Below are 15894 nucleotides of genomic sequence, written 5' to 3'. Positions count from 1 at the left end.
ACAAAAGCTTGATTGCAGGAAATCAAGACAAACCCTAGTTTCTGGGTCCAGATCCCCTTCCCACTTGGGAATTGTCTCTTTAAGTGGTTTTTTTTTTTTTTTTTTTTTTTTTTTTTGTGTGTGTGTGTGTGTGTGTGTGTGTGTGTGTGTGTAAAGGAATCCATTCCTACAACCCTGGATGACATTATCACTGCCAACAACTGTGAGCCACTAGGAGAGAGGCACAGAAAAGATTGTTCCTTGCAGTCCTAAGAAGGAAGCAACACTTCAGTGTAGCAAGCTTTCTTGTTAGACTATCTTTGGATCACCAGCCCCCAAATAATGACATGGAGACTTCTTATTATGAAAGCTTGGTCTTTAGCTTAGGTTTGTTTCCAACTAGCTCTTATAACTTAACCTGCTTCTATTAATCTACGTTCTGATGTTCGACTTGGTCTGGTCTCATTGGCATCTAGATTCATCTCTCTCCCTAGAAATCTCACCTATCTTCTCATACCTAACTATTGGTCATTCAGATTTTTATTAAACCAATCAGAAGGTGCCTTGGCAGAGACACATCTTTACTGTGTACAAAAAGATTATCCTGCAACACTTGGGGCTCTCAGAGTTTGAACTTTCAGACTGAGAGGGGATACCTTTCTGTTGGTTAAGCTAGGTAATTTGTGCTACTTTTCAATGCAGTCCTTCCAAATGTGATCAAGTATCAATTGATAGCACAGGATGAATGACATAGGAATTCAGAAACAGAAGAACATTCAGGACTAGAGTAACTTTTTCAAGGTTCCACAGCAGAAGGGATTTGCATTTGGACCTGGAAACAACGAGAACTTGGAGGCAATAATGAAGAGATTTGGGGAAAGGGGAAGAGAAGATGGCGTGATTGGGAAAAGATAGATGAAGAAACATTTCTCTCAGCAATAAACGTACAGTCTGGTAGCACTTGGGCAAGGTGAGGGGCATTCACTACAATTACTGAAGGACTTACCAATGTGAGATTTCAGAATTTGACTTTTATCCACTATATCATTGGATACCATGAAACCTTTAAATTGGATAATCACTTAATGAAATTAATTGGGGAAAATGATCTGGGTTGTGGAAAGATGAATGCTGAATAGTAAATACCGTGCACAAAATGATGTTGCCTAGGACAGGAGTTAAATAATCCTCTTAATGTGATAAAATGTCTGAGGGACACAGATTACAAAAAAAGAATGGAAAGCATGTAGCAAGGGGTCAGCCTCTCTGAGTGAAGGTATGGAAGGAATCTAGACCAATGTCAAGATTCAGAAATGGAAGTCCCCAAATAAAATAACCATGAAGTCACATTAGCATATGTTGGGACAGGAATGGGGTGGGAACAAAGGTACTGATGAAAAGTGGTTTTGCAGAGATGTCTGGGAGACAGCTGGGTATATACAAATGATGTGACTTTGGATGCTGCTGCAGCTAGCAGTCACCTATTTTCCTGTATCTCCCTCATCCCCTTAGACTTTGAGTTCCCTATGAGCTAAAGAGATTAATATGCCTTTCTCTGTAGGCATAACCAAGGGAAGCACTTAGCAGAAGATGGGTAATGTGAATTGAATTGAATGATCCAGGTCTTTTATCTGATATTCCTTCTAGCATCCCAGTTGCTTTTCTTTAGCAACTGGCCCAGAAATCCTGTGTGGTTGTTTGAATGAAAATGGCCCCCTTAGGCCCACAGGGTGTGACACTATTAGGAGGTGTGGTCTGTAGGCAGAGGTGTGGCCTTGCTGGAGTAACTATATCACTGGGGGTGGGCTTTGAGGTTTCAAATGCTCAAGCTAGGCCTGGTATCTCTCTCTCTTCCTGCACATCCACATGTAGAACTCTCAGCTGCTTCTCCAGTACCATGTCTGCCTGTGTGCTGCCATGCTTCCCTCCATGACAATAATGGACTAACCCTCTGAACCTATAACCCAAACCAGTCCCAATTAAGTGCTTTCCTTTATAAGACTTGCCAAGGTCATGTCGTCTCTCCATAGCAAAAGAAACCCTAACCAAGGCATCATGCTAAAACATCAATACTGCCAGCTACTCGAAGTCCTTTTATTTAAGCAGCAGAGACTCAATTTTCCTGTTGCCAAAGGTTTGTATTGTTTGGCTGGCATGAATATCACTATCAGATAAGGAACACAGTCCAGAATGGTAGTTCTGGTCCATCTAGAGAGCTTAGTGACAGAGGATTTGTGGTGACCTAGCCACAGAAAGATGTCTACGCTGTGTAAATGAACAGCTACTGTGAGAAGCTATTCTCTAGGGAAGACACTGGGAAATTGCTCTCAGGAAACGATCATACATACAGGGCTGGAGCATCTTGGTGACACAGCATTTCATTTTGTGTTCACAAAGGCACAGGGGGCATTTTCATTTCAAACTCTAGTGCAAAGAATCAGTCTTTCTACACCTTTTGGATTAAGAAGGAATAGAGGCAAGTGTGGAGGCTCTAAGGGAATTAAAAACATGATAAATATTACTGAAAAAGCCAACAAAACAGCAAGCCATCTACACGTCAAACATTTTATGGCAAATGACAAAGACCAAGCTAGAAAAATATTTACAACTAATACCATAGACCTAAAACACACATTTTTCTGCAAATTGATAATGACTGAAAGCAGAATATATTAGAAAACAATTTTAATATAGACAACAGTCTGAAAATATAATTTGCTAAGTGTCTATTTTATCAAGAGACTCAATCCCTGAAAATGATGGACATGCATTTGTCACTTTTCATCACTGTGACAGACACTTGAGGAAAACAACATCAAGGAGGAAGAATTGATTTTTAACATGAAATTTCCAAAGTGGTAGCCTGTGATGGCAATGTGCACATGTGGCAGAAGAGGCCGCTCACACATGGCAGCCAGAAAGCAAACAGAAACAAAAGAAGGCGCCCAGGATAAGCTGGAGCACTCAAGAACACAGCACAGTAGCCAACGTCCTCCAATAAAGCTGTCTGTTGGAAGGTTTCCACCACATCTCAGTGATGTTGTCATATTATGAATCCATCAAGTGATAAATTTCCAAGTCAGCACCCTCATGAGCTTATCACTTCCTAAAAGCCCATCACCTGGGAATTAAACCTTTAACAACTGAGTCTTTGAAGGGATTTCATATCTCAATCAGAACAGCACGCAAATGAAAACTTAGGTGTGGAAGATGGGTAACCACGTGGAAAAAAGGATGGATGAGACAATACTCTAAGAGGCTGACAAATCAACTGCAGCTATAGTGTTAGTGCTTGTGAGGTTGAGTGTTGGCTTACACAGCTGGATGCTTAACAAGCACTGTTTCATCCCATCACACAGCAAACACAGGCAGTCACTAATGTGGGCATCCACATTTTACACACGGGCTTCATTACTTACCAAAAGACATCAAACAAATGCTAGCACCTTGACTTGAATTCTGAGGATTAAAGTATCTGTGAATTGTGCCTACCATCATGAAAGTGAGCCCCAAAGTATGAGGATACACAGATACTATTCAGAGAAAGATCAATTTAACTTTCCAAGGCCATCATTTCTGTATTAGCCATCTGCAGTAGCCTCAAGTTGCAGTGCCTATCTGTAGTAACCCATTTTTGTGGGGCTTCAGATGATTTGCCTGGTTCATACCTGAGAGGGGGGGTGTGGATTGAGAAATGGCAGGAAAAGATGCTAAAGAAAAGACAGAGACACAGGATAGGATCAGGAGGGCAATCCACTGAATACTGAAAGTGCCAAGTTTATTCTTCAACATTCTCTCTCCTTATCTGGCATCGAGGGTTAAGAGCAACCACACCTCAGACCAAGTCTCTTATTATTTAGAGAAAACACCCATGCCTAAGATCAAACATCCTACAGTAGTCACACCTTAGAACTTTAGGTCTTATAACTAACCTTGGAAGAGTAAGGATAGTTTTGAACTCTCTGGCCTTAAGGCAAGATGAAGTAGAGCCATTTTTATGGATCCAGACACATTTCCAGGGTTCTCAAAGGTCAATTAGATCAACCTTCTCACTAGAGTGCAGATTTCCTCTCCCCTAACATGTCCAAGGTAGTTGCCATAGGGATGTATCCATGACAACCAAACTCCACTTTTCCAAGCAACTCATTGCACTGATGATCATCTTTGGTCAAGAGAGTTTCTTTGTGCAGCTGAAGTCAGCTTCCCCTTAAGTGTGCATAATTTGTTCTGAGCATGCACACAATGGCTCTTTCAGAATAACACTGTAATCTTCAGTTTTTCCTCATGGGCTCCAAAGCTATCATTTATCGGGCTATATCCTCTGGAGTAATGACACTCCAGTTTCTTCGTTTTCCTATTAAAATGTGTCCCTGAAAACGATTTGAGCTGAGGACCAGGATACATTTATGTACTTTGATACATCTGTATAATGTTCTCCATGCATATCAACACAGACTAGTATCAGATTACCCTTTAACAGACATGCTCTAGTCTCCAGTGAAGAGCTATGCATGGTCTTCTTTCTGTGGCACATAGGCTTTTAATATCTAACTACACTTGTTTCTGTGAGAGAGTATGGGAGCCATGTCAAGTCCCCCTGCACTCCTCCCTATAACCTGGTTTTTCCATTCTTTCTGACTTCTCTCCTCATGTTTCCTGACCCTTGGGGGCACAGAGGGAACTGATGCTCTATTTAGGGGTGAACAGTCAGTCTTTCTGTCTCCACATGTTGGCTAGTTATGTATCTCAGCACTGACTCCTACCCATTGCAAAAAGCAGCTTCTCCGACCAAGTCTGAGAGCAGCTCAGGCCTGTGGGTATAAGCCTCAACATTTCAGAAGGTAATTTGACAATATACTTAGTTATATCTTCTTTTCTTTACTTAGCTTTAAATCAGGGCTAATGACATAATGACTTTAAAACTAACCTTTAATGACGGTTCATTTAGTTCAAAACCAACTTGGCAAGGGAGATGGCTCAGTTGGTAAAGTTCTCACCATGCAAGCACAACAACCTGAATTCAGATCCCCAGCACCCATATAACAAGCTGGGAATATCAGTGGGCACCTATAATCCCAGCTTTGGGGACAGAGGCGCACGATCACTGGCTAGCCAGTCTAGATGAACCATTCATTGATCTCTAAGCTCATCCACAGATCCTGCCTCAAAAAATAGAGTGACTGAAAGAAGGCACCTGATGCCATTAACCTATGTTTTTGAATCATAAATGATGCAAAACACAGTTTTCTCACTGTCAGTGTTATCTGCTGCCACATTTCACCTTCTGATCTTCATTGAAAACAGCTGGGCTCAGACTGGTGATGGATGAATATTCTTTTTCATTCCATAAAGTGCTACAGGAAACAAATCATCATGCAGCTCGTATTTTGAATGTTATGTGGCCATTCTCAAGTATGGTATATAAACATTAAGAATTTTAATTAGGATTCCTATGCTTGGGAAAATTCTAAGATAGTATTTAATAACCAAATTTGCCACTGAATATTCAAAGCAGTCATCTTTTCTTGTAAAATCCAGTGTAGTAAGGAAGCTCTTGAGGCAGAGCACCCTCTAATAATAATGGCTAAGGACCACCAGACACTGTGCCAAGTCATTTCAGCTTATTATTTCATTTAGTTCCCACAACAGAATCATGAAGCAGGCATGACTATACAGAAGAAAAAAACAAAACTCAGAGTCATTCAGCTAGCAATAGGTAGGGCTAGCACCCAAGCTTCATATGTTTGATAGCAAAGTACACATTCCTAACCATTATGCAGCCTATTTTGATAAACGGAAGAATAAAGATCACATTGTAAAAAGGATTTACCGCACATTATGGAAAAACTGATGACTTTGGGGGTAAACAGTAAAGAACGTGGGTCATCTCACACTGATTGGCCAGTAGCCAGGTAGGAAGTATAGGCGGGGCTATCAGACCAGGAGAATTCTGGGGAGAGGTGCAGAGAGAAGTGGCAAGGGAGATGCCATGTAGCTGAGGAAGGAGTAACAGGTCTGGACCCTTCTCCGGTAAGATAAGACCACATGGAAATACTTAGATTAATAGAAATGGGTTAATACTTAAGAGAGAGCTAGCCAATAAGAAGCCTGAGCCATCAGCCAACAGTTTCTATTAATAGAAGCCTGTGTATTTATCCAGGACTAAGGGTGGCAGGACCAAGCAGAACAGAAACCCCGACTATGGGATTCTATTGCTGGCTCAGGCTGGCCTGCCCATTAGAACCACCAGGGAGATTTGTGAAACACCCAGTTCCATCTTCAGATGTTATTACATTGACTGGGCTGTCATGTACAAATTGGCATTTTTAAACATTCGACCATGATTTTAATATGTAGCAGGTTGAGAGCCAATGGTTTTGTGACAATTGTGATTGTTGCATTTGGTTCTTTGAGACAAGGTTTCTTTGTGTAGCACTGGCTGTCCTGGAACTCACTCTGTAGACCAGGCTGACCTCGGAACTCAGAGATCCACCTGTCTCTGGGATTAAAGGTGTGTGCCATCCCACTGCCCAGCATTTGTTGTGTTTGTTGGGCTTTTTTCTTCCCCAAGCAAGGTAGAGAGGTCTATTAGTGAGGACTGGGCAGCCCCATGTCCTGTCTCTAGAAAAATCTACAGAGGTATATGTAGACAGTCCTCCTTACAACAAGCACATATCTGAATTTTACAGGAGACATCATTCACTTGGGATCCTCCATGAATTTGATTCATTCCACAGGCTTTTATTATTAAACCTATACTGCATTGACTGCTGTATGGGATAAGCACAATGTGCAGAGCACATTTTCATTTACTTGAGGGCCAGTTTCCTTACAGGGATTTTCAGCATGATCGTGACACTGCCCACAGTGCTCTGTGTGCATACTTAAAACAAGGCAGCACATTAAAGCAGGGAAGCTGGGTCTCCAGCCACCTGGAACCTCAATGTTGACTGTGGGCTTTGTCCAACACTGTAGGCACTACTAAGCACATTCCTGCTTTTTCCCTTCCATGAACTAAGTCTATTTATATTTCACTTTTTAACTCAGTACTTAATAAGCAGTTAAGTGTTATAGACAATGATTCCATGGAGCAGCCTTCACCCTCGCTGCCAAGCTGGTGACAAACAAGAAAACAAGTAAACCAAGCAAAAATCCCAAGTCGGCATGTCTCAAATTGACAAGTATCATGAGGGATGAGAACAGGTGCTTATGAAGGGTGGCAGGGCAATGAAAATGAGAGGGGACCAGAAAAAGCTGCTGGAAATTAAATGGAGACTAGTACAAAATGCAGACTAGAGCACAGCCCTTCGATTCCCCAATTTCTTCCTAATGACTTTTTCCCCTAGTCAATTAGGAAAGAGACCTACCTTCTAGACTCCATGTTGCACAAAGTCCAGATGGGCAGGGATGCCAGCTGAGATGGTCTTGAGCTGCCTTCTCAAACAATTCTACCGCGCACAGATTGGTAGTGCTTCATCTTGCTTGGTAAGTCTGCTGCCTCTCCCTCCTAATTCCATGTATCCCTCCCTCCCTGTGCCACCCACCCTACCACCTTCTGTCTCCTCTCTTAAGAATGAGGATTGCCCCAAATAACCTTTAGAAGTATATCACTCAGAAATTCAGGTGAGCAGCACTCTTAGCACAACTATACTAAAAATAACCAGGGGACCTTGCTTAAACTGCAGGTTCAAAAGACCGCTGTCCCAAGGGAGAAACGGCACGTAAGTCCTGACTTGTTCAGAGGTGGGATGTGACTGCTCTGAGAAGCTCTGCACCTGACTGCTGGTATAACAGCAGTACTGAAGCGGCTTGGAGATGGTTAGAACTGCAGATCTGGACCACGCAAAGCCTATTTCCTAAGGCTCCCCAGTTCAGCATGGTGGCCAGGCATTCCACAAGTACATTCAATTCTGAGAGGCACTGCTACCCAGGACCTAAAGCAAATAACAGACAATCTCACTTCATTCACATCACTCTGATATTACTTTAGAATTCAATAAATAATAATTTCCCCAGTTAGCCATTTTGACTCACTACTTTTTCATCCACATACAAGAATTCGCTCATCATTGTTAGGTATGTGCTTAAAAGTTCTTTTTCCCACATTCTTTCTAGTAAATAATAGTATTGCTCTTTATGGTCTGGAAAAATAATGGACGGGAACTTTATTACTTAAAGAAGAGCCAAACCACCAGTTAAAATTAACCTTTGTCTATTAATATGGTTTGGATATACTGTTTGGTCTTTAGGTGTATTATATAGTGTGTGGCTTAGTTTGTTTTTCAGGTTTTATAGTAATAGAATCCCAGCACATGCAGATGTTCGTGGTGATGCCTTTTGTCATCTGAGAGTATTTCCTGGCATTTATTTACATTTTCATTCTGATCCCATTGTTTCATCTGTTCTACTGCTAATGGACATTTAGGTTTTTCAGTACATAGTACATGTTTCAATAGTTAGTCCTAAATATTAAATATCTCTGAAGCTATTATAAGTGGCTTTTTCTTATTCTATTGACTAAGATATTCTGAGTGTTCTTCGGTATAAGGTCTCACAATTAATTCTGATTTTGTAAGAGTTTGTTTTTATATGCAAGATATATAAAACCTAGGAATGTTACCAAATATCAACTTTAAAAAATGTTCTTTATTTCATATACAGAGCCACATAATCCTCAAAATCGAGGCTGGCAACTGACCACCTCCCCAGCTCCCTTCCCCATATGCACACTTGTTAGACAAGGGGCCAACAATACTGTATAATGCGTTCAGAGTTCCATGATTTGTTAGCAACCAGCGAGTAGTGAGTGCCAACAACCTCCTACTGTTTCACTCAGGACAGCCACTCAAAAACACAAGAAGCCAACAATTAAGGAAAATGTGCTGCCCAGTCACTGAGAAGAGCTGAAGGCATTTCATGATGAGCTAGATGCTTAAGGAAGTACATCACCTGGAGGCCAAATAAAACTGATCCACAGGCTATTGTTCTGTACTTCAGTGTCTGCAGCAGAGTACTACACATTATCTGACATTCCATAACACACAGTCGTTTAAGTCTGGCTTCTCGAAGCACTTGCTTCATTTTTTTATGTAGTGTCGGTATACTGAGAGTGCGTGTTCATTTCTTTTTTTCTCCTTTACAAGGCTTATTTAGTGGGATTGTGCAATGCTGGAGCAATAATCCAGAATGTCCTGAATAGTGAATTCCATTGTAACTCCAGACCCAGGATAGCAGCGAGCTATCAAACCCTCGAAGTGCTTGTACTGGCGTATAAATTCATCTTGCATGGAGTGCCATACCACCTATTGCAAAACAGAAAGTGAAAGCCAGAGAACTGTGAGGGGAAATGATTACATCACAAGAGAACAGATTACAAGAGAGAATCTAAGAATTTGGTATAGCATGGTAGTGAAGCACATGCATCCTGAAGCCAGCACCCTCAGTCCTACTTTTAAAAGATTTCTGACCTCAACTATATGCCACAGGTCCTGTGGGCCTCAAGTTCATATCTGTAACAAGATGTGGACAATAACACTCTTTCCTCCTACTTTAAACAAGGGAATAAAGCAGAGTACTTAAGATAGGCCTGGCATGAGCAAGCACCCACTATGCTTTCACTGTTATTTCATAGACTCTAATATCCACAACAGATGCAGCTGTGCGCAGCTGTGCAATTATATGTGGAATGAAGACCACCATCCAGGAAGTGCAATACTTAACATTTGTCTTTTACTTTTGTTTTACTTTTTTTGTGTGTGGCAGGGTGAACTCAGGTTGTCCTTACACTCACTACGTATCGTAGGATGACCTTGATCTCTTGATCCTTGTGCCTTACTCAACCTCCCAAGTTCTGGGACTTGCAGGCCTGCACCACCACACTTGGCTATGGAGCTTTTCTAGGCACTAAAAACAGAGCACATGTAGCATCCATGTCCAGAAGCCTGAGTCTGCAAAGCCAGCGGACGCACATACCTGCAATAAGTTCTCCTCTTCACATAAATGCTTGTCAACCTTCTTGTAGAGGTTATCCAGACCCTTCTTCACTTCCTTGCCAGGATACTCTTTAATAACTTTGCGAAGCTCTTGCTTGTTGAATGCAAGCTGGTAGCTCACTTCCTCCTCCCGTATGCCCTGAGCTACTCGGGCTTCAACGCCTTCAAAGAAATGCTTCAAGGAAATGAAAAGGAATAATGGCTAAGAACTTCTTATATTATCACCTGAACGTTTTAAAAAGCAGGTTTAAAAGTATGTAAGTGCATGGAAGCTAAAATAACAATCTGTTACTATGCTACTCAGTAGTAACTATTAACACTTTGGATTTCCTTCTATTTCTTTAATGTGAGCATATAAAACCATAATCTCATATGCTACATTTCCATTTAATATGTTTATAGACTCAGGGTTTTTCCTCTCTCTCTCTCTCTCTCTCTTTCAGCTTCCTGCAAGTTGGGATGGGATTACAAACACAAACCATTATACCTGGCAAAAAAACCATTTCTTAATTTTATTATTTATGATTTGCTCAGGAAAATGACTCAAGTCAGGAAAGAAAAGAATGGCAATGTATAAAATAATTGTTTTTGTTTTAATGTGTGTGGAGGCCAGAGGTTGACATCAGGATGTCTTCCTCAATTGCTTTTCTACCTTATTTTTTGAAGCAAGATCTCTCAGTGATTCTGGAACTCACTGTTTAGGCTAAATTTGTTGGCCAGTGAGGACTTGGGAATTGCCTGCCTCCATGTCCCCGAGCTGGGGTTATGGCATAATTTTATGAGGATGTGAGAAACTCAGCAAGCACTTTACCCCCGAACCTTTTCCCCAGTCTCTTCCTTCCTTCCTTTCTTTTTTCGAGGCAGGGTTTCTCTGTGTAGCCCTAATTGTCCTAGAACTTACTCTGTAGACCAGGCTGGCCTCAAATTCACAGAGATCCGCCTGTCTCTGCCTCCCAAGTGCTGGGATTAAAGGTGTGTGCTACCACATCTGACTTAGTCATGGCTCACCATCTCCTTACTTGTAAAATGTGATAACAGTATCTTAGCTCATATCATGTTCAATTTACATACTATTTATTTACTCTGAGATGAGTTCTGAGTTGCCCATGCAGGCACTGAGCATAAATAATTACAACCCTCTTGTTGTAGGAGTGAGTGTCTTCCACACCTTGGTGTGCCACCGTTTATATGGATTCAAAAGCAGAAAAGACCAAATGAAAATCCATTTACATTTAGTTTTTCAAGAGGCTGTCCTAAAGAGGAAATGACGTAAGACTGCAGGTGATCAGTGTACTTCTGCTTGGCTTCTTTTTTCTCAGCTTCTAGACACGAGATTTTCAAACGAGAAAGAGTTGCAAAAATGTGGTGAAAGTTTTCCATCATAACAACATCCCTGGGGGTCTTCTGGCTTTCATTTGCAACTTTCTCAACTAAAATCAAAGCAGAAAAAAGAAAGAAAACTTGTCTGATGTGAGTCAAACAGTTCAGTACTAAATACAATATTCTTCATTGCCAGGTTCTCACAGCCCCCAGAAACAATCAGTTTTTAAACAATACCATGAACTTGTGGAAATTCCAATCAGTGGAGGAATTATGAATTATAGCTAGTATGTTAGGGCAGCTAGATGATTAACATCATGGCTAGATTCTAAAATGCTCATATTACTTAAATATAAAAAGCAGTAACAGGATCAGAAGCATCAAGAAAAATATATCTAGTTAAAAATCTAGTTTTGTGATAGCATGATTTTCTAAAGAATGACTCAAGCACAAGAGATGAAAAAAAAAGTGACACAAAATTTGGAAAACCCCTACAAGTACACCATGAGCAAAATCACGAAGTGCAATGAAATGAGTGAGATCATTTAGAGTCTACTAGTAAGGCAAGGGATACAGACTAACAATAGGAATAATATCCAGCCCTTGTAGAGTATACAGAGCACTGTAGACTTTCACTAAATGCTCAGAGCAGCAAATTGGGATAAGCTCTCTGCACCATAATTTGGCAAAACCTTGATGTATACATAAACTTCACCAATTTTATTTCTAGCTGGAAACAAACTAAAACATACCAAAGGCATATTCAGTAAGTAAATAGTGTTATTTGGAAGATCAAGTGGTCATTAAAATAATTATAGTTACTATAATGATAAGTACAGTCAGCTTGACAGACTCTATATGATGTGAGAGATGGGCCTTGGGCATGGCTGTGGGTGATTATCTTGGTTACATTAACTGGAGTGGGAAGACCTGCCCACTGTCGGTGGTACCATTCCCTAGGCAGGTGATCTTAGACTGTATGCGCATAGAGAAATCAAACACTAACATGCATGCATCCACTGCTACTTTCATCCACTGCTACTTTCTACTGACTGTGGATGTTATGTGACCAGCTGCTTCCAGCTTTGCTGACCTAACTTCCCTGCCATGATGTGATGTGAATTAAATCTTCCTTAAGTTGGTTTTTTGTCAGGGTATTACTTTATCAAAGCAACAGAAAAAAAAGATGATACAAAAATCTATATTAATGGATAAGGAAAGACAACACGTTATGGAGTTAAGCAGCTTTCAGTGTATGGAAAAGTACACTAAAAATGTCGATTACAAAACCATACATAAAATATGCATATATATGAGAAAGGGAGAGGGGTATGGAAAAGCCTGTAAGCAGAAACATTAAATGTTACAAATAATCTGTCCCTTGATTTAAAAGTCTATGTTCTAGTTTTTCTGAGTGCATATGAGTGTATTTTATTTTAGAATCAGATAAAACAAAATTATGTATGTGTGTGTCTGTTGTGTAGCTTTCTACAGGTACCTGTGTGGGCCTGAAGAGGGCGTCAGATTCCAAGTTAGAGTTACAGGCAGTTGGAAGACACCTGATGTGGAATCTGGGAACTGAACTTGCAAGACAGCAAGCACATGCTCTGAACCACCAAGTCATCATGCCTGCCCCCCAACTAAACTTTAAAATTTAAATACTAAGCACTCAATCATGAGGTTCATCTATCCCTTCTCTAGGCTTCCTTTCACAAAACAAACAAAAAAAAAGTTACATGCTGTATGACATAATTCAACTTCCTGTTCAATTTTTCTTTTGAAATCATTGAGTGTAAGCAATCAAGACAATTTCAAATTAAATAACATGTCCAAAAATGTCTTCAACTTACTGGGCGCTTTCACACAGGCCAGCACACAGCTAATCTCCCTGTGTTACAGGGACTTGTAAGCACTACACAGACATCCTTGCCAAGCACCCAGAAGACCCTTATTAAAATGCAAATGAAACAAGGTCATTTTCTGCATTTAAAAAACAACCTTCAATTTTGGGTAGTAATAAGGCCCAGGAGCCTGGAACAAGAGTGGCTCTTGATGGGAATTAGCTTATATGCTGCTTAGTTTTCACATTTAATAGGTGCTCAATTTTAGAAAGCCTAAAGGACTAAAGACTACTAAAAAACAGTGAGCATGTCCCACCCAGCTTCAGAGTTACCCAGAAACAACAAAAGGAGCCATAACATTCTTTAGAACAAACCATAAAAATTCACCATTAACAAACACTCCTCTGATTAGTTTGGTGTATGCTTTGTCCAGATCTCCACGGCGTTCAGCATTTTTGAAGATTGATTCTGCGAGTCCAGCAAATTCTTCAAATTCAGCAACAAATGGAAGAATTCCTACTTTACTTTTTTTCGAGATCTTTACTTCTTCCATTTGCCTTATTTGGTTACTCTAAAGTTAGACAGAAAGCAAGGGGAGAAAACACCAAGCAACTTAGAAACCACAGATGACCAAATGCACAGTTGCCCAGAGCATTACAGATACTTCTTAGAACTGCACTAACAATAGTAATGAAGAAAACCAATTCTCTAGATAGAAACATTCTACACTGCATTGTATTCAGATAATAAAAGCACGAAGATGAATTAGACTTGTTTAAAAGATGAGTCAATCAAGGACTTTGAGCTTTAAGTCTGTATTTCAACTGGAATCAGTACATCATTCTACTATTCATGATGGACAGGGACAAGGCAGGTATCCACTATGGGCAGAGCAGAGCCAAGGTCAGGGCATGCAGGACATCCCTAGTTTATTTCTGGTTGGTGGCCAAATGGCTAAGTTTGAAAAGTATATCCATTTCCAAATGTTACTTACCTAAAACTTTTATTTAGACAAATTCTCTGGGGAGAGGGGTACAAGACCAGAGATCACAAATTTCTAGTATGGACTTGCATTTCATCTAGCCACCAGGGTCCAGAAAGATCTATAGATACAAGTATGATTCTAAGTACTTTTCAGGGGGTCTAGAGCCACTTACAGTCAAATCACTTCAATTTCTACCTAAAATCTCTGTCTTGAGATATGAGGAATATAAGCTAAAAACCTATATGACTATGGACCAGACAGTAATTTCTAGACTATGGGTATTGGGGTAAAAGCTCTGAGAACTCTGCCAACTACTTGGGTTTCCTGTTCCAAATGCTCCACTTCATCAGTATTAACAAGTATGTGGCATTTGGTCAGATAGACAAGGCAGTAGAGGACTACAGTGTTGCCACCAGGCTTGTGGGTCTGAGAAGCAGTTTGGTCACTTTTTAACTGCTGACTCAGGAAAGTAACTCTACCTCTTGAACACCTGCATCACCTCCTGAGGTAGTGGTGATGTGAGGGTCACATGACTCAGGAATGTAATGCTGGCATCCCCTCCCCAAGGTGGTGGTACTGTGAGGGTCAGAAGAGGCTATGTACACTGTGAATCATGCAGACTATTAGGTACGATGCACTTATTCTCCGCCAGACAATGTGCTAAGAAAAGCACCAGGACCACACATTCTGGAAGTGGACAATGCCTCTATAACTTTCCACAGTGTCACTCACTCCATTATCTCAACCTTTGTTAGCTCTTCCTTTTCCTCCAAAGTGTCTTCCTATAGTAAGAAGCTCCCAGTCACCAACACTCCTGGAGAGGGGTATGTTGTCTGTGTGATACTGGGGCTGAGCCTTTAGTCTTACACATGCCAGGCAAGCCATGTACCACTGAAATAACTCCCAATCCAGAGAGTGCTGTTTTCTTTTTCTTTTAAAATATATATACAACATTCTGACTCTGTATGCCAGAAGAGTGTACCAGATGTCATTACAGATGGTTATGAGCCACTATGTGGTTGCTGGGAATTGAACTCAGGACCTTTGGAGGAGCAGCCAGGGCTCTTAAACTCTGAGCCATCTCTCCAGGCCTGAGAGTGCTATTTTCTTAAGTATTAAAAAATGGCATAGGTTTTAACTGCCCTTAATATTTTCACCTGCATTATTCTAAGGGTATTTAAGAAATAGGTATAACTTACAGGCTATAGAATAGAAACATTCAAGTAAAAATCCAACAGTACATTAACAAAATGAAAGTGTCTTAAAGAACCAGGCTTATTCCAATTCATTCCTACAAACTGTGTAGTCTAACAGGTAACAATATTACTTTTTATGAGGAGTGACATGATGCTTGCTAGAATTTATTAGCAACTGGTTTGTCTGTATAGCCCTGGCTCTCCTGGAACTCACTCTGTAGACCAGGCTAGCCTCAAACTCAGAGATCCACCTGCTTCTGATCTTTGAGTGTCACCATGTCCAGCTGCAACTAATCTTAAAAAAAGAAATCAGCATGATTACTGGACTTTGTATACTATTAATTAAAATAAATTATAATGATTTAAACTATCAATTAAAATAAGTTAATTTTACTAGAATATATGAAAATAACAATAAATCCAATGACCTTTCAATTGTTTCATTAAGTCAAAGGTCACAGATCAGTAAACTCAGTCTCAGGAACCCAGGGGGTCACTCAGGCAGAAGTTGCCCCTATGCCATGTGCCACAGAATCTGTCTGTGTCACCAAACCCTCCAACTTACTCTGTCCAAATGGACT

The 15894-nt window shown here is 40.5% G+C and overlaps 1 protein-coding gene across 2 annotated transcripts in view; it reads right to left on the bottom strand.

The window, feature by feature from the left end:
• Window positions 1–8605: 8605 nt before the first annotated feature.
• Window positions 8606–15894, bottom strand: part of Exoc1 (exocyst complex component 1) — a 45243-nt gene continuing 37954 nt past the window's right edge. For both annotated transcript variants that reach the window (XM_027390927.2, XM_027390928.2), the window contains exons 15-18: window positions 13520–13703; window positions 11202–11401; window positions 9952–10146; window positions 8606–9281 (exon numbers count right to left, since the gene is read on the bottom strand). In XM_027390927.2, coding sequence (XP_027246728.1) covers window positions 9129–9281; window positions 9952–10146; window positions 11202–11401; window positions 13520–13703 — 732 coding nt within the window. In that variant the 3' untranslated portion in view covers window positions 8606–9128. The remainder of the gene's footprint in view (window positions 9282–9951; window positions 10147–11201; window positions 11402–13519; window positions 13704–15894) is intronic.

Source organism: Cricetulus griseus (genome assembly GCF_003668045.3).
Source record: "Cricetulus griseus strain 17A/GY chromosome 1 unlocalized genomic scaffold, alternate assembly CriGri-PICRH-1.0 chr1_1, whole genome shotgun sequence".
In the NCBI taxonomy this organism is placed as follows: Eukaryota; Metazoa; Chordata; class Mammalia; order Rodentia; family Cricetidae; genus Cricetulus; species Cricetulus griseus.
This window is presented reverse-complemented; position numbering and strand designations above follow the sequence as displayed.